The sequence below is a fragment of the Paroedura picta genome, chromosome 10, assembly GCF_049243985.1.
Source record: "Paroedura picta isolate Pp20150507F chromosome 10, Ppicta_v3.0, whole genome shotgun sequence".
NCBI lineage: Eukaryota > Metazoa > Chordata > Lepidosauria > Squamata > Gekkonidae > Paroedura > Paroedura picta.
In genome coordinates, this window is record NC_135378.1 from 85,285,557 (window position 1) to 85,312,863 (window position 27,307).

General features: G+C 51.0%; 1 protein-coding gene across 1 annotated transcript in view; it reads right to left on the reverse strand.

Annotated features, from left to right (window-relative positions):
- DNAAF9 (dynein axonemal assembly factor 9) overlaps positions 1–27,307 on the reverse strand; it is an 84,927-nt gene that overhangs the window by 34,505 nt on the left and 23,115 nt on the right. The window contains exons 4-19 of the mRNA XM_077301224.1: positions 27,154–27,278; positions 22,600–22,696; positions 18,691–18,797; positions 17,434–17,511; positions 14,063–14,161; positions 12,797–12,852; positions 11,480–11,615; positions 10,169–10,250; positions 7,780–7,816; positions 7,432–7,519; positions 6,070–6,146; positions 4,759–4,803; positions 3,413–3,458; positions 3,008–3,119; positions 2,590–2,660; positions 970–1,020 (exon numbers count right to left, since the gene is read on the reverse strand). Coding sequence (XP_077157339.1) covers positions 970–1,020; positions 2,590–2,660; positions 3,008–3,119; positions 3,413–3,458; positions 4,759–4,803; positions 6,070–6,146; positions 7,432–7,519; positions 7,780–7,816; positions 10,169–10,250; positions 11,480–11,615; positions 12,797–12,852; positions 14,063–14,161; positions 17,434–17,511; positions 18,691–18,797; positions 22,600–22,696; positions 27,154–27,278 — 1,307 coding nt within the window. The remainder of the gene's footprint in view (positions 1–969; positions 1,021–2,589; positions 2,661–3,007; positions 3,120–3,412; positions 3,459–4,758; positions 4,804–6,069; positions 6,147–7,431; positions 7,520–7,779; positions 7,817–10,168; positions 10,251–11,479; positions 11,616–12,796; positions 12,853–14,062; positions 14,162–17,433; positions 17,512–18,690; positions 18,798–22,599; positions 22,697–27,153; positions 27,279–27,307) is intronic.

The window sequence follows — 27,307 nt, forward strand, 5'->3', positions numbered from 1 at the left end:
TGTCTTTGAGTTGCTCGTGCCAACGAGGACGGCTGAGAACTGGGCAAGCCATGTTTCCGTCTGGGGGATTATGTAAATGGCGCTGCCGTCCCTAAGCAGCTCAGTCTGCCCATAAACTGGCACTTGGGCGGAGGGGGGAGGCGAGGGGAAGACTGCAACGCCCCTGCGGAGATCTCTGGCGCAGCCTCGTTTGGAAGACTGCGTCCAGTTTTGGTCCTCGTGTCTCCAAAAGGACATTGCAAAACTGGGAAAAGGGCAGAGGAGGGTGTGGCCAAATGCTGCCCCCCCCCCGGCCCCCTATGCTGTGGAGAGAAGGGAGGGGCAGCTTATTCCTTGCCCTCCTCCTTGCCCTCTCCCCAAATATTAGGACTTGAGGGCGTCCTACGAAGCAGCAGCAGCTTCAGGACAGACAAAAGGAAATCCTTCTTTGCACAGGGAGTGAATAAAATGTGGAATTCACGGCCGGAGATTTCATGACAGCGGCAGGAATAAACAGCTTTAAAAGGGGATTAGAGAGATAAATGGCGGTTAAGTAAATCAATGGCGACTAGCCCTTGTGGGAAGCAGTCACATGCAGAGGCACTAATCCTCCGAGTCCCACAGCCAGGAGGCAACATCAGAGGGAGACCTTGGGAGACAGGGGTGGCCTCTATCCCTTCTCCTTGACCCTCCAGAGCAGGGGTAGTCAAACTGCGGCCCTCCAGATGTCCATGGACTACAATTCCCAGGAGCCCCCTGCCAGCGAATGCTGGCAGGGGGCTTCTGGGAATTGTAGTTCATGGACATCTGGAGGGCCGCAGTTTGACTACCCCTGCTCCAGAGCAACCAGCTGGCCGCTGGGTGGGACTTGATGGACCAGTGGTCTAACCCAGCAAGGTAATTCTTATGCTCTTAATATTCGAAACCTGGAAACAAGCTAGGCCGCCTGAGTCGAGCTTCATTCCAGACAGGAAGAGCGCTCTTCCGTACCTTCGCCACTTGCTGCGCCTTCTCCGAGAGCTTCACTTCATTGTCTTCCACCTGCAATTAAAATTCACACGTCAACACAGTCGCACGTGGAGCTGCCTCCAAAGGTACGTCATATTCAGCACTGACTACTCAGCCTGGCGGTGGCTCTCCAGGGCCCCAGGCATCACCTGGCCTGTGTAACTGGAGACGCTAAGGATTGAGCCTGGGACCTTCTGCATGCCAAGCAGAACCCTGCTGGATTGGACTAACGATCCATCTAGGCCAGCATCCTGTCTCACACAGTAGACTAGGGGTAGTCAACCTGCGTTTGCTGGCAGGGGCTCATGGGAATTGCAGTCCATGAACATCTGGAGGACCACAGGTTGACTACCCCTGCAGGAGACCACTGTAGACAACCAGTTCCTCTGGAGGACCAGCAACAGGGCATAGCATCCATGGCTTTCTCCTGATGAGCACATGAGAGCCCTTCTGGACCAGACCAGAGGTCTATCTAGTCCAGCATCCTACCTCACACAGCAGCCAGCCAGTTCTTCGGGATTACCAACAACAGGGCAGAGAGGCCAAGGTTGAGAACATGAGAAGAGCCCTGTTGGATCAGACTGGTGGCCCACCTAGTCCAGCCTCCTGGCTCACTCAGGGGCCAACCAGTCCCTCTGGAGGGCCAGCCACAGGGCAGAGAAACCCAATGTTGTCTGCTGGCTCTGGGATTCAGAGGATTAGTGCCTCTGAATGTGGAGGTTCCCCACCTCCAGTTGCCCTGGCCCGTAGCCACTGATTTACTTATCCTCCATGAATCTGCCTAATCTCCTTTGAAAGCTACTTATTCCTGTTGACGTCATGACATCCTCTGACAGCAGATTCCACCTTTTAATCACTCTCGGTGCAAAGCAGTATTTGTCTGTCCTGAAAGTACCACCCACCAGCCCCGTTGGATGCCCTTGAGTTCTAGTAATCTGGGTAAAAATATCTGATATTCCGCCCTGACCGGGATGACCCATGTTAGCCTGGTCTCATCCAATCTTGGAAGCTAAGCAGGGTTGGGCCCTGGTTAGGACTGCGATGGGAGATGCCCAAGGAAATCCAGGGTTGCAGAATATGATTGGAAGCATAGCTGTGGACACACCCACCCTGGACCCCTTCCCACCCCCTCCAGGCCCAGCATTGGCCATTTGGGGAGGGGGAGGGTAGGTAGACATGATCATGTATGGCCATATCACCCTATAAATGTTTAAGAAATTTTAAAAATATATAAAAATTGAATTAACTCCCACCCAGTTGGGAAACCCTTCCTGGGCCGTCAAGAAACCCCAGGGTTTCATAAAACCCGGGTTAAGAAACCCTGGCCCACCTCCATGTAATACTTAGTGATTCCCTATTTTATGTTTTTACACACAAACACACCCAAAAAGATGTTTAAATACCCGCAAAAACCCACAAAAGCATACATCTGGCCTGACCCAAAGCCGAATATCCCTTGCAGAGAACCCTGTCTTGCTTCTAACTCCCTGGTTGTGGCACATTCACCAGGATGGTTCAACAACAGGCCTTAGGTGGGTTTTTAAAGACTGATTTAAAAAGGGGAAAGGTTTCCTTTTAAAGAGGGAAGGGTGGTGGGCTTACCAGCCAAGACACCGATCTGGGGATCCCTGCAGTGGGAACGATGTAGCTGCATTCTGTGCTTGTGCTGCCATCTGCAGGAAAACAGAGGAAATGCAGAACAGCTTGAAGGATTTCAGTCTCAAAGGAACGGCCAAGCTCACGCCCTGAATAAATCTTTGTTGGTCTTAAAGGTGCCACTGGACTCTGATTTTATTGCTCAGAACAATGAACAAGCAGAGGATTCCCACAGACATGCAAAAAGCACCCAGGGTTCACCATACAGCTGGCTTTCAGGCCAAGACAAATGCACTTTTGGTTTGTTCAGAAAAGCCAGCGGAGGGAGGGGAAGGGCCAGAAGCAGCAGGCTTCTCCTCTGTTTCCCTTTGCTGTGCTTGCAACGCAGTTATGAACCTGCCGAGCCGCACTGCCCTCCAAGTACCTTTTTCCTTGACAAAGATCTGCGAAGCCAGGAAGGACTCGGAGAAGACGACCGACCCCAGGCAGCCCCTTCCGCCAAGCAAGTCGGGAATGTCATAAATGACCATGGTCACCTGCCGCACAGAGAGAGACAGAGAGAGAGGAGAAAACAAAGGCCTGGGCTTCATTTCCACGTCTATCCCCAACCTTTCTGAATTCAGCAGGAGGCTTCCAACCAAGATGAAGGGTAAGGCAGGGTATAAATGATTGAAAATAGATTTATTTTTTAAAGATAAAAACTTGCAGGAGGGATAGCTTTGACGAGCTAACTTCAGCCCCCTGTCAAGTCTTCTGGGCCTTGATGAACCTGCCAACACCACTGAGCCACAGACGAACCCATTTGTAAAGGCTGAAGCTCCACACTCACAGTTTTCATTAAGGATGGGCTATCCTCGTTATCCAGCGGGATAATCCTAAAATGAGGAAAGGGGGAGGTGGGGAGTTAGAGGACTCTCCCTACAGTCTGAAGCAGACCCCTTCCTATCCCCCCCTCCCCCACCGTGAACATTTTCAAGCAAGGTACATTGGTGGGGAGAAGGGGCATGTATAGATTATAGAAAAGGAAGCTTGGGGAAAAGAATTACCCTCATCAGAGAACTTGGAGACCATGGAGAACTTCTCACTTGGACCAGATTCTCCACATACCTACAAGGTGCTTTTTGGGGCATGGAGATGGGGGATTTAATGGCTTAAAGGGCCACTGGAATAGACAGGAGAGCCCATTTTGTATGTGATGAAGGCATTCCAAGGAACATGCAGGCAATGCTGCACCCATGAAGCTGCCTTTTACAGGATCACAGACCCTTGGTCCGTCAAGGCAGGGACTGGCTGCACTGACTGGCAACCGCTCGTCAGGATCTCAGGCGGTGGTCTTTCACACCATCTCCGTCCCGGCCCCTTTTAACAGGAGATGCCAGGGATTGAACCTGGGACCTTGTGCATGCCAAGCTGAAGCTCTTTCCCTGAGACATCCTCTTGGCTCATAGATGGAAGCATAACTTTGCCTCATTTTTGGGGGGCGATTTGATGAACCCATTGATGAATCTGGCTGCGGTACGATGCTCTTGAAGCCAACGGAACTAAGGTTACTGCCGGGAAGGTGGTCTATAGATACTGCCAAGAGGGCAGTATTATTATGATTCATTAGACTTGTTTCCCGCCACTCCTGGCAAGCCGGCTCGTGGCGGGTTACACAATAAAAACCCCAATTAAAAACCCATCAAAATTAACATTGTAAATGTGATATTCAGCAACTATAGGTGTTATTGATAGTATAGATGCAGGTTATATACTACCAGGAGGGCTGTAAATATACCGAATAAATAAATACATAAATAAACTATTTATTTATATATTTATTTATTATTGATAATTAAATGACATGCAATGCAGTATAGCCAGGAGATTTGAGCATTGTCCAGCAGCCAGGCAAGGAACGTTCAGAGGCCTCTGCGCCATGCCCCCTAGTGTTCCTTGGAGGTACTGCTACTCAAATCCCGAGAGGTCCTTCATCCAAGTACCAGCCACTGTGGACCTGGTTAGATATAACAGGATCAAGCTCTGCTGCACTGCCAAGGTCAGGGCGACAGGACTGAGGGAGTGTGTGGAAGGACCTAAGATGCTCAGCTCACATGCACAAGCAGAGCTGGACTGAGACGAAACCTCCTTGGGTTAGACCCCAGTGTCAGGGAGGGGGAAGAGGAGAGCACTGACCTTCCGTGGTTGTTCACAGCTTGAATCTGAAAATCCATTTTGGACCTGCAGAGAAGGGAGGGGGAGACAGAGAGACAGAGTGAGGAAAGCATTGACTCGCTGCCACCCAGGGAAGGCGTCCCACGTGAACAGGCAAGGGCACAAGACATCGTAACTGCTAGAGAAACAACAGGCAGGATGTAAAAATAAGGCCCCTGCATAAAGCACAGCACTAGCCAGGGTGTAAAGGGTCTTAAGGCAAGCCAAACCCACCCGCCATGCACACTGGCTCCACTGGAATACCGAGGCTTCTAAAGGACACCAGCAGGCCAAGGGGATCGGAGCTCTGGAGACTGGGGGGTGCAGCTGGAGGCGCCCGGCCAAGGAGGAATGCCAACCCTGGCACCAAGAGCACCTTTTTATTCTGCAATTCTATTGCAGTGAGGGGAGAGGTGCTGTGTTTGGCTCTGCCTCCTGAGGCAGCCATTTGGGGTGGCTTTTACCACTCCCATTCAAACTTCCAAGGGTGCCTGCAGGCTCAAAACGTTTTGGGACTCCAGCCTTAAACAAGGGAGGGAGGGAGGCAAGGAGAGAGGGAGGAAGGCAGGGAGAGAGGGAGGAAGGCAACAGGAGAGAGAGTAAGGCAGGCAGGCCGGGAGAGAGGGGAAGGCAGGCAGGCCAGGAGGGAGGGAGGAAGGCGGGCAGAAGGGAGAGAGGGGAAGGCAGGCAGGAAGGGAGAGAGGGAAGGAGGAAGGAAGGAAGGAAGGAAGGAAGGAAGGAAGGAAGGAAGGAAGGAAGGAAGGAAGGAAGGAAGGAAGGAAGGAAGGAAGGAAGGAAGGAAGGAAGGGAGAGAGGGAGGCAGGCAGGAAGAGAGAGAGAGGAAGGCAGGCAGGCAGGGAGAGAGGAAGGAAGAGGGAGAGGGAGAGGAAAGGATAGTCTCACAAGCCAGGGCAAGCCACACACTTTAAACACAGCTAATGAGAAAAGCAGGTCCAAGAGCTTTTGTGTGGAGGAGAACAGGTGAGAGGAGCCACAACATTTCCCCACTATTTTTAACATGCATTTTGAACTACAGAACCATGCAACCCCCCCCCCCCCCCAAAAAAAAAGGACTGTTCAACCAGAGCTCTCCAAAAACAGTTCTGGAGTTTTTTCAGGCTGGAGAACCCAGGGCAGAGATCTTGTAGGCATTACTGATTGCCAAAACGTGTATTGGACAGATATGGAAGCCATTCTATGTTTTTCGGGGGGAAAAAACAGAGGAGCTGCATTAATGGCGTTTAACGGCCATGATGCCGGCCGAGAAAAAAGGGCTTCCCTAAGAAGACAAACCGTAGGGGAGCTTTGAAGTACGCGAGTTCAAAGACGTCAAGCATCTGGCAGAGGGCCTGCTCCGCCACCTCCTTCGCCTGCAAGAAAACGGGGAGAGGAGAACTCAGTTGGGATCTTTCTCACTCCGCAGTCAGGAAATGAGCTAAGCGCTTCTCAGAGCCGTGAATTCAAAGGGCGCTTCGAACGCAGCCCCGCCTGTGGAAGCCCCTGACGTCCCTTCAAGGACCTCGACGTTAACTCCATCGTAAATGGGGGAAGAGAGGAGTGAATTACACGGGCCCAATTGAAAGAAGCTGACTTCATGGGCCACAGCCCTCCATGGCGTGTTGCGATAAACATTCTGCTCCCTGAAGCTTAAGACCAGCTAGAAGGGTCCAAAATGTGACTTCCATCAAGTCAAATATCAGCTTTTTATAAGCAGGAACCTTTCTTGATGGTGCTGGAAAGGTGCCGCCGATTGGCTGAGAGTTAACTATATATATTATTCAGTGATAGGTAAAGGTAAAGGTACCCCCTGTGCAAGCACCGAGTCATGTCTGACCCTTGGGGTGACGCCCTTTAGCGTTTTCTTGGCAGACTCAATATGGGGTGGTTTGCCAGTGCCTTCCCCAGTCATTACCGTTTACCCCCCAGCAAGCTGGGTCCTCATTTTACCGGCCTCGGAAGGATGGAAGGCTGAGTCAACCTTGAGCCGGCTGCTGGGATCAAACTCCCAGCCACATGGTCAGAGCTTCAGACAGCATGTCGACTGCCTTACCACCCTGCGCCACAAGAGGCTCATTCAGTGATATAACCATATATATTTAGATTGTGAATGGATTCTGTCTCTAAAGCATGATATCTGCTTTAGTTCAGGGGTAGTCAACCTGTGGTCCTCCAGATGTCCATGGACTACAATTCCCATGAGCCCCTGCCAGCGTTTGCTGGCAGGGGCTCATGGGAATTGTACTCCATGAACATTTGGAGGACCACAGGTTGACTACCCCTGCTTTAGTTTACTCTGTATTGCAATGGATCTTTCCGCATTTCCCCCCCCCTTATATTTTAATTCTTTTAATGTACCAATAAAGGCCTTGTTGTTGAACCATATATGTTTATGTCGACCTGCCCCGTCTCTCCTAAAATGGTCAAAGCTGGGCCTGGAGGGGCTGGAAAGGGGAGGGAATGCCTCAAGAGCCACCATTTGGCCACCCCTGCACTAGGGGGACCCATGTTGTCCCTGTTCTTTCGGGACGGGCCCGTGGAGAGACTGAACCTGGGACCTTCTGCAGGCCAACTAGATGCTCCACCACTGGAGCCAGAGGTCCTGTTGAGAACCAAAGAGAACAACCCCCTGGTAATCCTGGTCAAATCCATAGTCACCTTGGTGGCACTGGGTGTTTTAGAATAGGCATCTATAGCAGCCAGGACAGCCTCCACAACAGCAGCGTAAATTTGGGACAGCAGTTTCCTGGGAGACAAAGCAAACCGTGCTTGTTAGGCCGCTTGATGTACATTTTTCATTAAGAAAGGGCAGCCCAGGGTTTGACAGGCATGGAAAAGCAAGTGAGCTGGGTCCCCCAAATGCTCAAGGGGCAGGGGGCAGGACAGCGGGACACACCAGGTCCGAGATGGGTGGGGTGGCACAGCTAAGGGAGGAGGGGCTGGATTTAAGTGGGGCCCACCAACCCCTTGGATGGAAAAGACAAAAACAAGTCACAGGAAACTTACACTTGGTCAGCTTTCTTCTCCATCTCATTATCTTTGCCTATAGGACAGGGAGGGACCGGGGTTATTTCTTTATTCTGTCATATTGCACATGCATAAGAACATCAGAAGAGCCCTGCTGGGTCAGACCAGGGAGGGTCCACCTCCTGTGTCACTCAGTGGCCAACCAGTTCCTCTGGAGGGCCAACAACAGGGCAGAGAGGCTGAGGCCTTCATAAGGACATCAGGAGAGCCCTGCTGGATCAGACCAGGGGTCCATCTAGTCCAGCCTCCTGTCTCACCCAGGGGCCAGCCAGTTCCTCTGCAGGGCCAGCCAAAGGGCAGAGAGGCCGAGACCTTCCCCTGAGAAGACCCTCAGAAGAGCCCTGCTGGGTCAGGCCAGGGAGGGTCCCTGCAGTCCAGCCTCCCGTCTCACCCAGGGGCCAGCCAGTTCCTCTGCAGGGCCAGCCACAGGGCAGAGAGGCCGAGGCCTTCCCCTGAGAAGACCCTCAGAAGAGCCCTGCTGGGTCAGGCCAGGGAGGGTCCCTCCAGTCCAGCCTCCCGTCTCACCCAGGGGCCAGCCAGTTCCTCTGCAGGGCCAGCCACAGGGCAGAGAGGCCGAGGCCTTCCCCTGAGAAGACCCTCAGAAGAGCCCTGCTGGGTCAGGCCAGGGAGGGTCCCTCCAGTCCAGCCTCCCGTCTCATCCAGGGCCAGCCAGTCCCTCTGCAGGGCCAGCCACAGGGCAGAGAGGCCGAGGCTTTCCCCTGAGAAGACCCTCAGAAGAGCCCTGCTGGATCAGGCCAGGGAGGGCCCCTCCAGTCCAGCCTCCCGTCTCACCCAGGGGCCAGCCAGTTCCTCTGCAGGGCCAGCCACAGGGCAGAGAGGCCGAGGCCTTCCCCTGAGAAGACCCTCAAAAGAGCCCTGCTGGGTCAGACCAGAAAGGGTCCCTCCAGTCCAGCCACCCGTCTCACCCAGGGGCCAGCCAGTTCCTCTGCAGGGCCAGCCACTGGGCAGAGAGGCCGAGGCCTTCCCCTGAGAAGACCCTCAGAAGAGCCCTGCTGGGTCAGGCCAGTGAGGGTCCCTCCAGTCCAGCCTCCCGTCTCACCCAGGGGCCAACCAGTTCCTCTGCAGGGCCAGCCACTGGGCAGAGAGGCCGAGGCCTTCCCCTGAGAAGACCCTCAGAAGAGCCCTGCTGGGTAGGCCAGGGAGGGTCCCTGCAGTCCAGCCTCCCGTCTCACCCAGGGGCCAGCCAGTTCCTCTGCAGGGCCAGCCACAGGGCAGAGAGGCCGAGGCCTTCCCCTGAGAAGACCCTCAGAAGAGCCCTGCTGGGTCAGGCCAGGGAGGGTCCCTCCAGTCCAGCCTCCCGTCTCACCCAGGGGCCAGCCAGTTCCTCTGCAGGGCCAGCGACTGGGCAGTGTTGGGAACACTTCTGTTAACAATTGTGGCATGGAAGATAACCTAAGAAGGGTCTTCCCCCTTTTGTTTAGACATCTGTTCTAGAACACTCAGACCAAAGACGGCATTTTGTAGCATTGCTATTGGCTTATTTGTCTAACCCACTCCATCCTTTCCAGCTTTACCTTCTCTCCTGTGTTTTTCATAGAATCACAGAGTTGGAAGGAGCCATAGAGGCCATCTAGTCCCACGCCCTGCTCAATGCAGGATAAGCCTAAAGTATCCAGCTACTGCTTAAAGACTGCCAGCTCCCCACCTTCTTAGGCAGTTGATTTTACTGCTGAACAACTCAGCCTGTGAATTTTTTTTCTGATATATAGCTGACATCGTTCTCCATGTAGTTTAAACCCAACAAGAACCTTTCCTTGCCTTCCACTAAGTAACAACCTTTAAAGACAGCAATCCTGCCCCCTCTTAAGCTCCTTCTCTCTAGGCTAGACACCCCCAAGTCCATCAGCCTTTCCTCCTAGGGCTCGCTCTCCTGGCCCCGGATCCTCCTCATTGCTCTCCTCTGCCCCCTCTCCATTTTGCCCACGTCCTTTTGGAAGTGAGGCCTCCAGAGCAGCATGTGGTACTCCAGGTGTGGCCTGACCAACGCGGTATGCAGTGGGACTCTGACATCTTGCCATTTTGATTGCCTCTGTTGATACAGGCCAAGACTCCATTTGCCTTCTTTTCCACCACATCCCACTGCCTGCTCATATTTAGCTTCCAGTCCGCTAGTACCCCATGATCTCGTTCACACGCACTGCCACCCAGAAGAGTATCTCCCCTCCAGTAGGCCTGCTTCTCATTCCTGTGACTGAGACGTACAACTCTGCACTTGTCCTTACTGAATTTTGTTTCCTTGTGATAGTGCCTCGCTTAGTTGGATTTCCTGCACTGCTGCCCACCCTCCACCCTGAAGAATGAGCCCAAAAGCCCATCCATGCACAGATGAGAGCGATCCAGCGCTTACCGAGGTAAGGGGTGTGAGTAGCTCCAAAGAAATAGGTCCTGGAACAAGCCAAAGGCCCCTTGGGAGAGACGCACTGCACGACCTGGAGCCAGCAAACACAAAACAGGGAAGCAGGCAACAGTCAGAGGAGCAAAGGCAGAAATTGGCTGGAAATTCCCTGTGCGCAGGTCCCTTGTGAGCTCCATTTGCCGGTCATTAGACTACCTGGTCATTAGAGCCTCTTGTGGCGCAGAGTGGTAAGGCAGCCGTCTGAAAGCTTTGCTCATAAGGCTGGGAGTTCAATCCCAGCAGCCGGCTCAAGGTTGACTCAGCCTTCCATCCTTCCGAGGTCGGTAAAATGAGTACCCAGCTTGCTGGGGGGTAAACGGTCATGACTGGGGAAGGCACTGGCAAACCACCCCGTATTGAGTCTGCCATGAAAACGCTAGAGGGCGTCACCCCAAGGGTCAGACATGACTCGGTGCTTGCACAGGGGATACCTTTACCTTTACCTTTACCTAGACTACCTGGGCCCCTGCAGTGACGGCTGGACCCCCCCCCCCTGGAAGGGGCAGAGAGATGCACACCTGGGACTTTCCTCCCGCTGCCTGGGATCTTGGAGCACTCTGCAGAGCCACAGAGTCTGGGTGAGGGGTCTGGAGACCAAGACGTAGGAGGAAAGGTTGGGGGAGCTTGGTCTGTTTAGCCTGGAGAGGAGATGACTGAGAGGGGATCTGATAACCATCTTCAATTATTTAAAAGGCTGCCCTGTAGAGGATGAAGCAGAGTTGTTCTCTCTTGCTCCAGAGGGACGGACCAGAACCCATGGGATGAAATTAATTCAAAAGAAATTCCATCTAAACCTCTGGAAGAAGTTCCTGATGGAGTGGTTTCTCAGTGGAACAGGAGATTCCTCGGGAGGTGGTGGGTTCTCCATCTTTGGAGATTTTTAAACAGAGGCTGGAGAGTCATCTGACGGAGAGGCTGATCCTGTGAAGGTTCAAGGGGGTGGCAGGTGACAGTGGATGAGCAAGAGGGTTGGGAGTGTCCTGCGCAGTCCAAGGGGGGTGGACTAGATGACCCAGGAAGTCCCTTCTAACTCTATGATTCTATGAATGTGGGCCCTCCCAACTCCAAGCTCTGGGAAATGCCCCTTTCTGCAGCATGTCTTGAGAAAACGTTATTTCTTTAATTTCCTTATTTCATTCCTAGGCTGCCCGTATTAAACCATTCATTTTGGGCAGCTTACAACAGGGTCTATAGATAATAAAACCAAACATTATATGAATACAATAGATGGATATGTTCGCCGTCTTGCTTGACCACGCTTACCATGTGCTTGGCCGTGCTCCCGCCGAGGCCTGTGTTGCGAACCAGGTGTCCTTCCGACGGGAAGTTGAAGTTGCCGGCGTTCAGGTTCTCCTTCGACGAGTGGGTGCCAAAGAGCACGAACGGCTGCCTGCTGGGACTGAAGGCAAGAGCAAGCGACTGTCAGCGCAAGGCCCCCTTCGGAACAGGGAGGCATCGACAGGAAGACAGCCCAAGCTGCTCGACGGCAGGGCACTGTCAGGGAAAGCTAATGGAAGCAGGATCTCGGAAGCCAAGCAGGGTCAGCCCTGGTTAGTGCTTGGATGAGAGATCGGGGTGGCTGTGTGGCAAAACCACCTCTGATTATCACCCGACGGCAGCCTTTCCCAACCGTTAGGCCGGGGAGGTACCGCTGAAAGATTTTTCAGGCTTCAGGGTACCAGGAAGGGATGTCATCTGGCCATGCCTCCCTGCCACGCCCCCCAGAGGGGAGAAGAGCCTCGGGCGGAAAGGGTTTAAATCAGGGGTAGTCAAACTGCGGCCCTCCAGATGTCCATGGACTACAATTCCCAGAAGCCCCTGCCAGCAAATGCTGGCAGGGGCCTCTGGGAATTGTAGTCCATGGACATCTGGAGGGCCGCAGTTTGACTACCCCTGGTTTAAATGATCAGGGTTTAAATGGAAGGGCCCCTCCCCACCCCCTTCAGGCCCATCATTGGCCACTTGAGGAGGAGGTGGGCCAAGCTGCCCAAATAGGAGTAATTTTTTAAAAATTGAAACCAATTTTCTTTCACAGGGTGGGGGGGGGGGGACTCTCCCTGGGTGCCATTTTGAAAACCACAACACCGCAGTATCGTTGAGGGGCCTTTGTGGTCCTGCATGGCCCTTTGCACCGTGGTCTGGAAACCCTGCCCTGTGGAGCCACCAGAAGTCGGGGGAGACTCGATGGCCTTTTCCACCACCAAAAAGGTGACTCAGAGGCTGAGGACAGGGCTCGGATGAAAAGCAGAGGTGGAAAGACTAGGAGCGCCCCTGTCCCTTGGATTGCCATTGGATAAAGAGAAGCCACATAGCAACTGGGGCCAGTCATGCCAGGTAGGCTGAATGAGGCTCACCCCACATGCCAGTGAAGAAGAAGAGTTGGGTTTTCTACCCTGCTGTTCTCTACCCGAAGGAGTCTCAAAGAGGCTTTCAATCCCCTTTCCTCTCCCCACAACAGACACCCTGTGAGGGAGGTGCGGCTGAGAGAGCTCTGAGAGAACTGGGACTGGCCCAAGGTCACCCAACCATGTGGAAGAGAAATGGGGTATCTGATCTACTCAGGAACACAGAGAAAGGTACCTGTTATCCGTGATATGGCTTGAAATCATCCCGTGACTGAAATAACTTCGAAATGGCTATGGGGGGAAAAAAAAGAGATGAACTGATAGTTAAAGACTAAGTAACACCAAGGTCAACAAGCAATCCTAACGCTACTGCTCTGAGAGGACCAACGTAGCTTTGCCATGTGTGATAATGTAATATTATTCTAGCTTCCCAAACAGCTGACCTCAAGCCAGCTTGAGGTCTTGCTGTCGTGCTTGCCATATAAAAGACAAAGTGTGACAACCCGAACGTTTTTTCTCAAGCCACAGAGAGCACCTGCCTTCTGTCGGCTTTCAACAATCGAGCTCAACCAGATGTTGAAACACCAAAGGAGCTTCTTGCGGGCTTCTAAAGCTGGCAAATTAAAACCTGCATTGTGTTTGATTGACTGGGGCCCAAATGAGTCCCTGCACTGAGAGATTCACAGCAAGGGCCCTCTCTCTCCCCGATCCAAGAAGTGGCTTCAATAAGCATCAAGCTGCTAGTCCTCTGTCTGTGGTTCAGCAAGAAGGCTTGCGGGGATCCCAGAAGGGAGGGGGCAGCCTAGAAACTCATCCTCCAAATGCCACCAGTCAAGGGAAGGAGAGGAGAACAAGGGGATGGGAACCTTTATGAGAGTTGAAGCCAGGTTGGATGCTACCCTAGGACATGGGTCCCCAACCTTTTCGATCTTCTGGAATTCTGACACAATGTGTTCGAAGCAGACACAAAATGGCGGCCACAAAATGGCTGCTGCAGTAGGCGGAGCAAGCCGCAAGGTGGCCACTGCCGCTTGCTTCCTGCCATATAGTAAAGATCCTTACGCTGCCAAAACAATGGAGTTTTAGAACCTGCACAGCCAGCCAGATCTCCGGTAAGTAATCCAAAAACTCACTGCGCATGACCCCCACCTGGAACGGGCTATTTTCTAAAAGCATCTGGTGGGGGCCAGGAGAGCACCACAGTGCCCAGAAGTGGCTCGCTGGGCACCCCCGACCAAGAACAATACATTATGTCAGAGAGTATGAGGGTTGCCGCTCCCTCCTCCCACCCCCCCCCCTCTGGAAGGGAAGAAATCAAGTAAGCAGAGACTAAAAATAAGCACATCTGGAACAAGGCCATTTGAATGAATTAAAGATGCAACAGCCTTCCCACCCCCCCCCCCCCAGCCCTCTGCATCCTGGTGAGAAGTACAGAGAGTTCTAGAAACTGCAAAGAGAAAGCAAACCAGGACGTTTCCATTTGGTCCACCCACACACGTACTTCTCCTGCCTGGGACTCGGACAGCTCCAAAATGAAAGGGATTTCCGTGTCGAAATTTGCAAAGAAACTGGTCCACTGATGTTCGAAAGTCATCAAGTCCTGCGGGAGAAAGAGAGCTGACATGAATCCCGGCTCTTCTTTGAACACAACGGAGAGCTGAGCGTCTGGGAACCAATCAGTGCCGTTCAAAATTCTGGACTAGCAAATGTCGTAATCAGGACCAAAGGGATTTGTTTACTCTGCCGAGAGTCCGGAAACCTGAATGCTGAAATGAAGTAGGGAAAGCTCTAGAGGTCTCCGAAAACAAAATAACTAGACTCAAGGCCAGTGGCACCTTAGAAATCAAAGCGTGAATTTTGAGAGTTGAATCTCCCTTGGTCATCTATGAAACTGATGACTCTTGAATGTTTCTACTCCCCAAATCTCTTTGTACCCTATGGTGCTACCGGAGAGTAACAAGGCTTCCTCCTTCCCTGAGCCAAGATACCAGTGCCCTACTTGGCCCCAGAGCCATACGATGATCACCTCTAGACTGGACTTCTGCAACTACGCAGGTCTAACTTTATCCCTGAGTCGGAAACTACAGTTGGCCCCAAACGCAGCTGCCTGGGTCTTGCCGGTCCCACATTTGGCCGGTGCTTCGGCAGCTCTGCTGGCTTCCGGTTGAATTCCAGATCAAGTTTAAGGTGCTGGTTGTTACTTTTCAGGCCATCCATGGTCTGGGCCCTCTCAGCCTATGTACCCCGTAGAGCGCTCCACTCTGCTCGTAACAACCACCTGGCAGTCCCTGGCCCCAGAGAAATATGCCTGACCTCAACCAGGGCCAGGGCGCTTTGAGTTCCGGCTCTCACTTGGTGGAATGAGCTCCCGGAGGACATCAGGGCCCTGACGGAGCTGGCTCAGTTCCACGGGGCCTCTAAGATGGAGTTCTTCCGCCAAGCAGTTGGTTGGGGTCAGGGAGTCTGTAACATCACATGTCCCCCCACCCCAAGATCACTCCCTTGAAAACGTCTGATTGGAAAGTGACCTACAATGAAATGTTAGCCATGTTGATGTTACTGCTAATCGTAAGTGACATTTAGTGCGTTTCAGGATGCTATAAATTGTTTTTAATGTATTTTTATATTCCTACTGATTATTATGTTGTACACCAGTATAAAAATCATATATGTGTGGGTGTGTGTATGTGTATATGTATATGTGTGTCTCTGTGTATAAGTATATAATCTTATATAATATATGTGTATATAATGTAGCTATCAGCTACCTTCTGAAAGTATCTCAATGTCCTCCCTGCCACCAAATTAACCCCAGGGATGTATAAAATCCAGAAACTGAAGTGTGGGTTTCTGGATCCCCAAAAGCCATCGAAAGCATATTCCACAAACAGAACAGAACAAGGATGGAATTAATGAAAAGCCATCTGTACAAGTAACCCCAAAACACCAGCAAGAGCCCTCCTGCTTGACATTTAGGGACCTTCGGTTTCCTTAAGGGTGGGTAGCAAACTTGGTCCTTCTGCCTCTCCTCTGCAGCTCACTTAATCCCCTGAAATTTTGACCTGCAGGAACAGTGTAATCGGGGGGGGGGGGGGTGTCTTCAGTTGGAGGGGGCAATTAGCAAACGTTCCCACCCCTCCTTAAGAAAAATGAGGTGTCCTTAACATACTTGGATCCTGGCCAGGATGACTAAGCCCACCCCTGCTACATAGCATAATCAAAAGTTAAACCTTACCCAAAAAACGTAAATAATCATCTAGCTATTTGGAGCAGAATGCCTTTGAAAGAAGGAGTTAACAAGCCAAAAATACCTATTAATAAAACATATCCACCTTAAGGGCACTCCAGTTTTTGATTAGCTGCCTGGTTGGGCTCTAATGCCAACAAAAACACACCCAAAGAACTTTTGGGGACGCAAAAGACGAATCATCAGCCGGATCTCCCTCCCGGCTTTGGTACAGGGCCCATTCATTCCAACGGGGCCTGCACAGGAGACGTGCGGCCTCTGAACGGTGCCAGAAACCGCAGGATTTGCAGTGCTGGGGCAGACAACTGAGAAGGGTTTAGCATTCCAGAGATCCGTAGAGTTACCTGGAGGCTTACCCCCAAATAGTTTTCCAGTCGGGAGTTCTGCCACTTTGGATAAATTTCTCAGGAAAACAGCTAGCCCACCGCTTTTGCTCTTTGGTGGTGCGTGTGCATGGACGTGGACGTACCAAACAGGGGGATGCAGGAGATGCCATGGGAGAGCGGCTTCCCATCCTCCTAGACCCCCGTTTAACCTCCAGGAGGCAGCATGGGGTCCACCCCAATCCCGTGATAAGGAATCACGTGACAGGAAGAAGAGCAGGGCTGTGACCTCTCTGGCAGGAAGGGAGAATCTACACTTGAAGCATACGCAGGGGACTGAAGGAACGACTGCTAAGAGGAGCTGAACAGGCTGGAGGGGAAGGGAAGGAAGAAGGTGAAGGGAAAAAGGAGGAAAAAGAAGAGCTTTTGGGGAACCCGCTTTTGATCACCCATAGGAATCTCAAAGCGGCTTACAATTGTCTACCGTTTCTCTTCCCACCCACGCGTACCCTGTGAGGTGGGAGGGGCTGAGAGAGCTCTGAGAGAACTGGGACAGGCCCAAGGTCACCCAGCTGCCTGCATGTGGTCGAGTGGGGAATCAAACCTGTTTCCCCAGATTAGAGACTGCCACTCTTAAGCGGTACACCAGGGGTAGTCAACCTGTGGTCCTCCAGATGTCCATGGACTACAATTCCCAGGAGCCCCTGGCAGCAAACGCTGGCAGGGGCTCATGGGAATTGTTGTCCATGGACATCTGGAGGACCACAGGTTGACTAACCCTGTGCTACACCACACTGGCTCTCAGGAAGAAAGGGGTCAAAAAAGCACTTTTGTTGCATTGTGTGTGTGTGTGTGTCTCTACACCTGCCCATGCTGAGAAGAATCTTTGGTCCTGTTGAGAGATTTTATCTTGCCGTTGTTTCAGAGTGCAGGCACAGGCAGGCAGGAAGCAGGAAAAATACAGGTGCCCTTTGAGAAGTTCACGACCCAGCTCACCATCCCAACCCGGAGGCTGCAGGAGTCCGGTAAGCTGGGCTACCTTCCCAGACAACATGACGAATCTATCCAAACGTCCTCTAAAAACTGGGGTGGCCTGAAGTTTAAAGCCCTCCCCAAAAAGGGCACTCTGCAGAAAATCATTTTGGCTCTGAGAAGGTTAAAAGGCCAGGAAGGGAACTGAAGAAACCCCTGCCTTCTGAACCGCAAAAGACCATCTCTTCCCCCTCAAGCAACATTTCCGCCCAGATTGTGGGTTTATTTCTGTAAACTGATTCACCAGGCCAAGAATGTCCACCGCATTACCTCATACAGTAAGCTCTCCAAGGAAACGGGATCCATTTTGCTGTAAGTTCTCCACAGATCCACGCTGACGTCCATTAACTGGAAAAGAAAACCGGGCAGGGGAGGGGAGGGGGGCTTCTGGTCAGGAACGTGAATGCTCCAGGCGGAGGAGTTCACCCCCTCCTCTGTGCAGGAACGGCCAAGCGGGAGCTCTCACAAATGTCACCCAAATGCCAAGACGCTCCACAGCCAACAGATGTGCACATTCAGAATACACAACGTGAATTGAGAGTACGAATAAGGGCTTGCGGGAATGGGCGTTCAGAATATACAGCATTCATTGAAAGGATGAATAAGGGACCGATTGCCTTTCCACCGCATTTGGGGAGGGAAAAGGGAGCCCGTTGACATGATGGCTCTTCATGCAGTCTCTTCGCAGTTGTGAATAGCAACAAGATGCCATTATGGCCAGATAATTGTGCCATGAACATGCAGCGCCACTGTGTTACTAGGCGCCCAATGGTTCTGCAATTTCTTTATTTCACTGCGAGTGTGTCTCTGCCACACGCCCTTCCCTTTGGACCCCTGCCAGGCAGCTCCATTTCCACCAAATGTTCACAACAAACCTGGTAACCCAACAACTCCCCTGCCTTGGATGTTTTTCAGGCCTGGAATGAGCCAATAAAAAAACATACGGGTATTTCAGAAAAGAAGATACTGACCAAAGGGGGGCTCGAGAGCACCAGGCATGGTTTCAAAATGACTCAGAGCAAAAATACCCGGCTTTTCACTCCATGAAGGAGTCTCAAAGCGGCTGACAATCGCCTTCCCTTTCCTCTCCCCACAACACACGTCCTGTGAAGGAGGTGGAACTGAGAGAGCTCTGAAAGAACTGCTCTGCACAAACAGCTCTAAAAGGACTGTGACTAGCTCAAGGGCACCCAGCTGGCCGCCTGTGGAGGGGGGAGTGGGGGATCAAACCAGGTTCTTCAAGATTTTAACCACTACACCACGGTGGCTGGAGGCCAAAAGCAAAAACCAGGTGGTGTGCTGCTGGTGGCAGATGGACATTTCAGACACAAGAGGACACTTAAGTATCTAAAGGAGGCCTTGCTGCAGGACGGGAGGCAGGTCTGAAGTGCAGGAACAGGCGGGGGCACACAAGAATGAGCTCTTCCACCACGCCCTTCTCCCAAGCTCCCCGGAAGCACCTGGCCAGACCCATCCGGCCGAGCAGTGTCCTGACTGCTTTTACCCAATAACTTGACTCATCCTCACCTCGTATTTCATGGTGAAGAATCCGCCGCCGCCAATGCCTTCCAACGCAAACGCCTGCACTATCGGCCATTTTTCGACAAGGAACATGTCGAATATCTGCAGGTGACCTGTGGGAAAACACACATCACACGCTATGATCTCACGCAAGGCACGGCACCGCTTCAACATCTCCAGGCCATGAATTCTGTTCGTCAAAGGAGAATTATTTTATTATTGTTCTCATCCTAAACAACGGCACAACTTCAACATTTTCCCACAATGAATTCAGTTCATAAGAGGAGAATTATCTTATTTTTGTTCTCTTATTATATTTATTGCTCCCAACCGTGGTACTGCGGTACCATATGATGCCGGCCCCTCAGTGGTACCATGGCATGGGGGTTTTCAAAATGGCAGCTGGGAAGAGCCACCCTGTGGCTGCCATTTCCAGCTCTGAGTGTAGAGGAAAGGGTTTTTTTAATTACACAAAAATTCAACCCTTATTCGGGCAGGTGGCCACTGATGGGCCTGGAGGGGGTGGGAAGGGAGGGGCCCTGGCCATTTCAACCCTGGCTGGCAGAGGCTCCTCTCACTTCCAGGGTGCGTGGCCAGCTGACATCACTTCCTGATACCTTAAGGCCTAAAGACTATTTCAGTGGTACCTCCATGGTCAAAAGGCTGGAAAAGGCTGCTTAACATATAAGAAAATAACTTCTTTCCTCCTCAGAGTTATCTCTAGAGCTCAAAGAGACACGTTGACACAGGGGTGGCCAGCCTGTAGCTCTCCAGATGTCCATGGACTACAATTCCCAGGAGCCCCAGGTTGGCCACCCCTGCTTTACACAAAGGAAGCACTGATTAGTTCCGCTGAACCCACATGTTTCCAAAACCTCATGCAAGAGAGATCAGAGCTGGTAACTAAGGACCATAGTTGAAGACGCACCATCCTCCCTGATGCTTGATTGTAACTGATGCGATTGTAAGCCGCTTTGAGACGCCTTTAGTAGAAAAAAGCAGCATATAAGAACCAACTCTCCTTCTAATTCCGGAATTCTGCCAAGTTATTTACTGAATGTTTATTAGGCATTTTCCATCTTTTCAGAGATCAACACATTATCAAAAAATTATTTTTAAAGAGAAGTGCCCTGTCACCAACGGTGCAGGAGAACATAATGTCAAAACAGCAGCTATGCCTAGCCCACGGAAATGGGGGGAACTGCTGGCGCTCCAGCCCAGACTTCCAGCCGCAAGGCTCCACAAAGGATGCTTCCTGCCCCACCGCGGAAAGCAGCCAGCCTTCCCTCGAGACTCCCACAAGGCCTTTGGAGGGGCCAAGGGAATGTGTGTGCGCCCTGAGCAACAAAAGGAGCGGAGGGGCACTGAATGTGTGGCATCCGACCAAAACCTTTAAAAGGGTCCCTGGCCACCAGGGAATACTGGCTCCCTGGAAACGCCCATCAAGAGAGAACAGGCTGCTCTCTGGGCTGGGTTTCTTTCTCAAGGTTTACAAGGGAGAAGGACCACAGCGGCCTTGCCTCAGTTTCTCTGTGTGCTCTTGCAGGAAAACAAGGCGAGGTTTGTATCCTGGAAGGGAGTCCGAGTGCTTGGCCTGTTCTCAAAGGGGAAACCTGCACAGCAAACATGAGGATCATGACTGCTTTCCTTGCACAAAAAGGGGACTTATAGGAAGCCTTCACTCAAGCACAGAGTGCCCTTTGTCTTACGCGACACGCGTGCCGCTGTGAACAGAAATAATTTCTGCTACTTAGGCCTCTCTTTTCAGAGGAAACCGGCTGGCGGGAGGAGGGGCTCAACAAAGGCATCAGGGTCAAGAGCCATCCAGGCAATTTTCAGAAATCCAAATTGCTGATCACAGAAGAAAAGAGAGGCCCGTGGAAGCTGGATTGATCTGCATTCGAATCCCAGTTGATTCAGAGGTCTTTCTTCTGGTTGACAGGATGAAGGCATGGGATTTCCCCAAAACTGAATGCATTCAATTCCTTGTGAAGTTCAGAACCAGAAGAGACGGGGCTTTTTCAGTAGTGGCCCTGCACCTATCGAACGCCGTTCCCCCTGCACCTGGCGCCTCTGTCACTCTCTACTGGGTCCCTTGCAAAAATCCTTTTGTTTACCTTTCCAGTGAGCAATCGGTCTTTTATAACTATTGTTATAGTATGCTGAAAACTGTTATCATGGGTTTTTTTTTAATTTACATTTTATTATGCTTATGAACCTTTACAAGTAACAACATCAACACTGAGCAAAAAAAAAGAAAAGAAAAAACCCAACATAAAACACATACATGGTTTTAAACTGTTCGTTGGTGTGTTCTCCCCAACCCAGCTCCGGCTGCGTTTTTCATGCTGCCTTCTAAGTAATAACTTTCCTGCTTTACAGTATTTTTTAATTTATTTTGCAAGCCACCTTGGGATAGTTCCTTGGAGTCACGGAACAAAAGCTTTGTGAACAAATAAATAAAACCGATCGGGGATGCTTGGCCTGCCTAACTACTGATTTCTAAGTTTGATAACGCCAAAAAACAGCCTTTTCCCGTTCCTCGTTTCATTGGCTGCCGCTTCATTTTCAGATCCTCAGACTGCTTTTTGGAGATTCGTGGTTTGCTTTACTGCATTTGGGTTTTGATTCTTAGTTTTCCAGTCTAGGCCCGTCTTTGGCAGAAGGCACCTTATATCCTAAGTGAGCAGAGAAATCACATTCTTGCAGGTGCCTCTGGAGTACGCAGAGATCCCCAAGGGCCCTGGCGAGTCATCTCAGAACGCTTCCTTCCTCACCCGCCCCCCCCCCTCTGCTCTTCCCCCCATGCTGCCCCTTGCTTCTGGAGTCACGGATACAGCCTCAAAACAGAGGCGCCCAAACTGTGGCTCAGCGTGGTAGGCAGCCACTGTATTTACCTGCAACAATAAAGTAATCAGACTAATCTGAGCTTAGGCCATCTGCGCAACTCCTTAAAAAAAATAAGGCTGCCTGTTTTTGGGAACACCTGCTTGGTTTCGTTCCCCTGCCTGTCATCTGGCCCCAGGGGATCTACTTGGCAAGGAGAACAACAAGCTGCGCCGTTTGTGTGTGTGTTTTTTCTGCAAAACAGCCCATCATCCTCCACTCAACAGGGATCTAGCCTTCCAGGCCCATGATTGAAACGATCAATGTGTTTGTGATCCATCTGTCCCGGCGTTCCTAGCCCGTTTCCTGCCCCGCTCAACTACTGCTTCCAAATCTCTCCCCTTTTGAGCAGGGGTTTCTGGGCCAGACAGCTTCCTTTATGTGTGTCTGTGCGACAAACTGAAAATGGATTCCTACGGTCCATGGCAAAACTCCAGGGCCCAAGACATGCCTGGCAAGGCAGAGCCATTTTCTGGATACATTTTTATCTTGCTTTTCCCTCCCTTCCCTTCCTTTTTTCTAACAATCCTTGGGAGGCGGGCTAGGGTGAAAGACTGTGGCTGGCCTAACTTTTAAGTTCCTTAATCTTATTGGTTAATATTTCCAAAATTATAAATAGACGTATTTTATTTATCTAATGCAGACTTTCCCCGGGGTTTCTTGAGAGCCCTGGAAGGGTTTCCTGAATAAGGAAATTCACTAACGGGTTTGGGTTGTTTTTTTTTGCTTACGTTGCACATTTTCATTCAAAAATAAATTCAGGGGAACTAATTGAACTGAGGGTTCTAATTCCTCTTTTATAGTTTTACTGACAGCTGCTTTTAAGAGCTGGGCTAAGCATAGGTCTCCTTGCAATTGCTGCCCACCAAAGGGTCTGCCCGGAATGAAACTCTGCTGGGTCTTCCAGATGCCTCTGGACTCAAGCTTTGCTCTGCTGCTTCAGGCCAACACGGCTGCCCTCCTCAAGCAGGCACAGATCAAATTCCGGAGGGTATTTAAGGGTTCCTCTGCCTTTTCCAAAATGCTCACCTTGCGAGCTGAAGGGGATGCCGATTCGACTGCAGTCCCGAACCATGTCGACAAAGCTGGAAATCTTGAACTCCTCTGCAGCTTCCTCGTCTTCATACTGAAGAGACAGCAGACATTTAAAAAAATCAACAGTTCTACAAAGATTTGGGGGATTTCCACAGTGGCAAGATGGCCTCTGTGGCATGGCCGGATTCTGTAACTGCCAGTGCTAGAACTATTTCATTACTAAAGCCTTCTGCTAAGTAGGGCCTAGCAACCCTGGCCTAGCAAGGACAAGACACAGGCAGTGTTCCCCTCTAAGCTATGGGTGGGAGCAGCCGATCATTAAGAAGAACAGTTTGTTTTTATACCCTGCTTTTCACTTCCCAAAGGAGTCCTAAAGCGGCTGACAAGTACCTTTCCCTTCCTCTCCCCACAACAGACCCCCTGTGAAGTAAGTGGGGCTGAGAGAACTCTGAGAGAACTGCTTGGTCCGAACAGCTCTAAGAGAACCGTGACTGGCCCAAGGTCACCCATATGCCTGCATGTGGAGGAAGAGTGGGGAATTGATCTCATCGCTCCAGATTAGAGGCCGCTGCTCTGAATCACTCCACCACCACAGGGTCACCTGCGACTTGACAGCACTTTGCACCTGTGCACACACTTTCCCAAGGAATAACTAAACCAGGGGTGGCCAAACTGTGACGGTCCACATGTCCATGGACTACAATTCCCAGCATGCTGCTGGCAGGGGCTCATGGGAATTGTAGTCCACGGACCTCTGCAGTGTCACCGTTTGGCCACTCCTGAACTAGATAGTCAGCTTTATGGGCAAACCCACTCCACACTGATGGCACAACGGAAGCACAAAAGACGACTTTTCGGTTTGCCTTCCCAGTCTTCTTGACAGGTGGAACTCTGCTGCTTCACTTCACCGAAGGTTTCAGCAAAACAAAAACAAAAAAACACTGCAGGATTTCCGGAAGAACGTTATTGGAAATCACACGTGAAAAAGCACGCATCCACCGCAGGATCTAAAAGAAGACTGGTCCTATGCAAAGGCAAACCAGCTGCACCCACCCGCACTTGGCCTACATAAGCCTTACAGTTTCCATGGTGACAATGTCCTTCACTATCAGGTATTCCGACAACCTATTCTACATTGGCTCCTTTGTTAGGGATACTTTCAAGGCCTGTTGGTGACATTTCTCTCTGCCATGTTCACCCACCATCTCACATCACTTAGATGCACTAGGTCTCGTAGACAGATTAGGCAAACAGCCACTAGGAAAGGTTCCCGAACGTGATGGCCTCTGTCCACTGACACTTTTCCCAGTGCCTGTCAAGTATTATTAGAAAGTGGGTGGGCTCAGATGGATTTTTTTGCTCAGAAAGACTTCTGATTGGCTGTGCATGTATTTTTAAGATGTTGCTTTGACAGCAGCTGCCACCATGGCACCAGGATCTTCACTGTGTGACTGAAGTTAAGCTGGAGCAGTCCTTTTGTGGCTGCACCCACCACACTGTGCTTAAATTCCAGAGGTGCCTGTGGGCTCAAAAACATTGGGGACTTCTGCACAAGAAGATCAACACTCCCTCAGAGGAGCAGAACAGCCAAAATCCTCAAGCCAATAGTTGTGTGCTCACTCTCTGGCAGCACAATTAAAGGAAACTAAGGTTGTACTTAACTGTAACTGTTATTCATTAATGTCCTCTGTGCAGATACACATTCCCTCCCTCCTTCTCAGCTGCAAACTCACTATTATGTCCATGTAAGAGAGTTCAGGACTTGGAGTTCGTGGTGGCAGTTCAGAAGTGAAGGAAGGGATGTCCTGACCAAGGAACATGTGATCCCACTAGCAGGAAAGCTGGGGCATGCACACTTCCTCCAGCCAGGAATGCCTTTTTTAGAGGTTTAGCTAGAAAAAAAATGCTCCATGGCCTGTGCAAGTACACTCCCAACATGGTGCTGCACAGAAGATGTCTAGCTGTAACAGAGAAATCACACAATTGCTGGGTAATCCAGACAAGCAAACCTAACCTAGTGGCAAAATCATGTGCAAGCACTAGATGGTAGCTCCCTGGCGTTCAAAGTGCTGACAAAGCATTTTGGATAATGAACTTGGCTCCAATAAACCATTGCCAAACTTCAAAGCATCCTAATTTATAACACCGGTTCTTGATTCAATTTAATCTCCAGTCAAAAAAGGCGACCAGAACTAGTCCCATAATCCAGCAGTTCCTATATCCACACCTGGAGCTCTGCATGCAGATGTTTCCCAAGCTCTTTCGTGAGTGCCAGAATCCGCTGAACGTACATCTGTTGAATCCCATGTCTGTGCATGGAGTATTTCACAACTGTTCCCTCTAGAAAAGCTACCTGACAATCTCTGATCAGAAACAGCCTGTATTATTCTCCAGATTATATTAATAGTGGCTGCTTACAGCAACTCTTACAGTAGACCTTGACAAAGCTCCTTTGGTTTGAGCACCTTGGCCAGAAACTTAGGAGACAGGCTCCTAAAGGTTTTGTATTTTAATGGGTGGATGTTCCAGTTATTCCTATCACAGAATGAAGAGCCAGCTTCGTGGACAGCCATCTAACGCAGAGGCTGATTCTGTGCAGTTTCAAGGGGGTGGTAGGCGACAGTGGGTGAGCGAGAGGGTTGTGAGTGTCCTGCATAGTGCAGGGGGTTGGACTAGATGACCCAGGAGATCCCTTCCAACTCTATTACTCTATGATTCCAAATTCCATCTCAACCTTCGGAAGAAGTTCCTGACAGTGAGAGTGGTTCCTCAGTGGAACAGGCTTCCTCAGGAGATGGTGGGTGCCCCATCTTTGGAGATTTTTAAACAGAGACTGGAGAGCCATCTGACGGAGAGGCTGATTCTATGAAGGCTCAAGAGGGTGGCAGGTGACAGTGGATAAGCGATAGGGTTGTGAGTGTCCTGCACAGTGCGGGGGGTTGAACTAGATGACCCCTGAGGTCCCTTCCCACTCTCTGATTCTATGGCTTCTAAGTCCAACAGGGCTTTGCAGAGTCTGGCAAGAGCAAACCACATCCGAACATCTCCTGCCTTGAAAATCCCGCAGGATTTCCATAAGTGAGCTGTGACCTGGAATTGGTTGAGAAGACAATTCACTTTCCACCACTCGAAAAAGCGATGAGAAGAACTTAATGCACTGAGAATTGCAAATGAGACGTTACGAGGAAGACCTTGCTGAAGACACGAGGCCCCACAATGCAATCTCTAGGCGCCGCACTGACCCGGGACTCGCAAGCCCTGCCTTGGAGAACTAATTAGTTGGCGAAACACGCCAAGGTTTTGCCCCAGGCCGAGAGCGCTCACTGAGAACACTCCCTGGGCATTCTCCTGGCAGGTGCGCTTATGTTATGTCTGAGTCCCTCAAATAAACCCACCGGAGGCTTTGGATGCGGTCACCATGTTTGTTTGGGGATGCATCTGCGGTCACCCGGCTCATTTTGCAGCATCGCCTGGGGCCCATGTTGAAGACCGGTTTAACCACCGTGGCACGAGACAATTTAGCATTAGCTCTCTCCGTTGCTGACCTGGGAGGGGCAGGCCCCGAACAAAGAAACTTCAAGGGCAACCCGCACTCTTAGATTGCTGAACCTGGAATTATTATTGCCATTGTTGTTGTTTACTGCAGGGGTGGTCAAACTGCGGCCCTCCAGATGTCCATGGACTCCTGACTGTTCCTGATGGTGTTAACTGGACACCGTCAAGGGTCGGGGGTTGTAACAGGCTATCTAAAGAATGCCGGTCCAGCCAGAGGACCTCTGTCTTAGCTGGATTTGGCCTCAGCCGATTCCACTTCAGCCAATCCACTACAGCCCCCAAACATCTGCCCAGGGTCTCTGGGGGAGTCAACGGATGGCTGTCCATCAGCAGATATAGCTGGCTGTGCATCAACACCCAGCCTGAAAGTCTGGATCAGTTGGGTAAGGGGATATATGTAGATGGTAACGTTCCACGGGGCCTGCAAAACAGCGCTGTTCCGCCAGGGATATAGCTGAGCCCCACACATGAACTGTATGCCCCCCGGGTACCCCCGTGCCATCCAGATATACTGAGACAGAGCACGGGGCTGGAGTTTTTACTATTATTTATTATAGCTTTTACACTATGATTTCAACTCCAATGTTGAAATGTTTGTTGCACACCACCCCAAGCTTGGATGCAAAGGGGGCAGTTAATAAATCTAATAATAATGATAATGATAATGATAATGAATTACATCGAGGAGAGAAGTTCAGAACAATGGACCTGCCCCCTGGGCTGAACAGGACTCAACATTAACTGTTCTGCTACAGACTGACGCCACTGATCTTGCGATATGACCTCTGTATTCAGCAAAAAGCCCAAAACAGGAAATGGAACTCGATGGACTTCTGATCTGATCCAGCAGAGCTTTTCTGATGCTCTTACATTCTTACGATAACAGCAGCAGTCACAGCGGTCCCCAAAGGCCACACCCTCCCCAGGAAGCCAGAGCTCTCTCAGCCCCAATTCCTTTCCGAGATACATCCCATCCACCGGACCTTCGCTCACCTCATTTTCAGTCAGGCAATGGAAATGCAAGTTCTTCCAAACGGCTACGTATGGCAACAGGTAGCTGTAGTTGACGGGGTTGCAGTACAGGTGGACGCTGTCCGGCTTTATTAAGAGGATCACATCTACAAGAAACAGCAAGAGGTCAAGACAT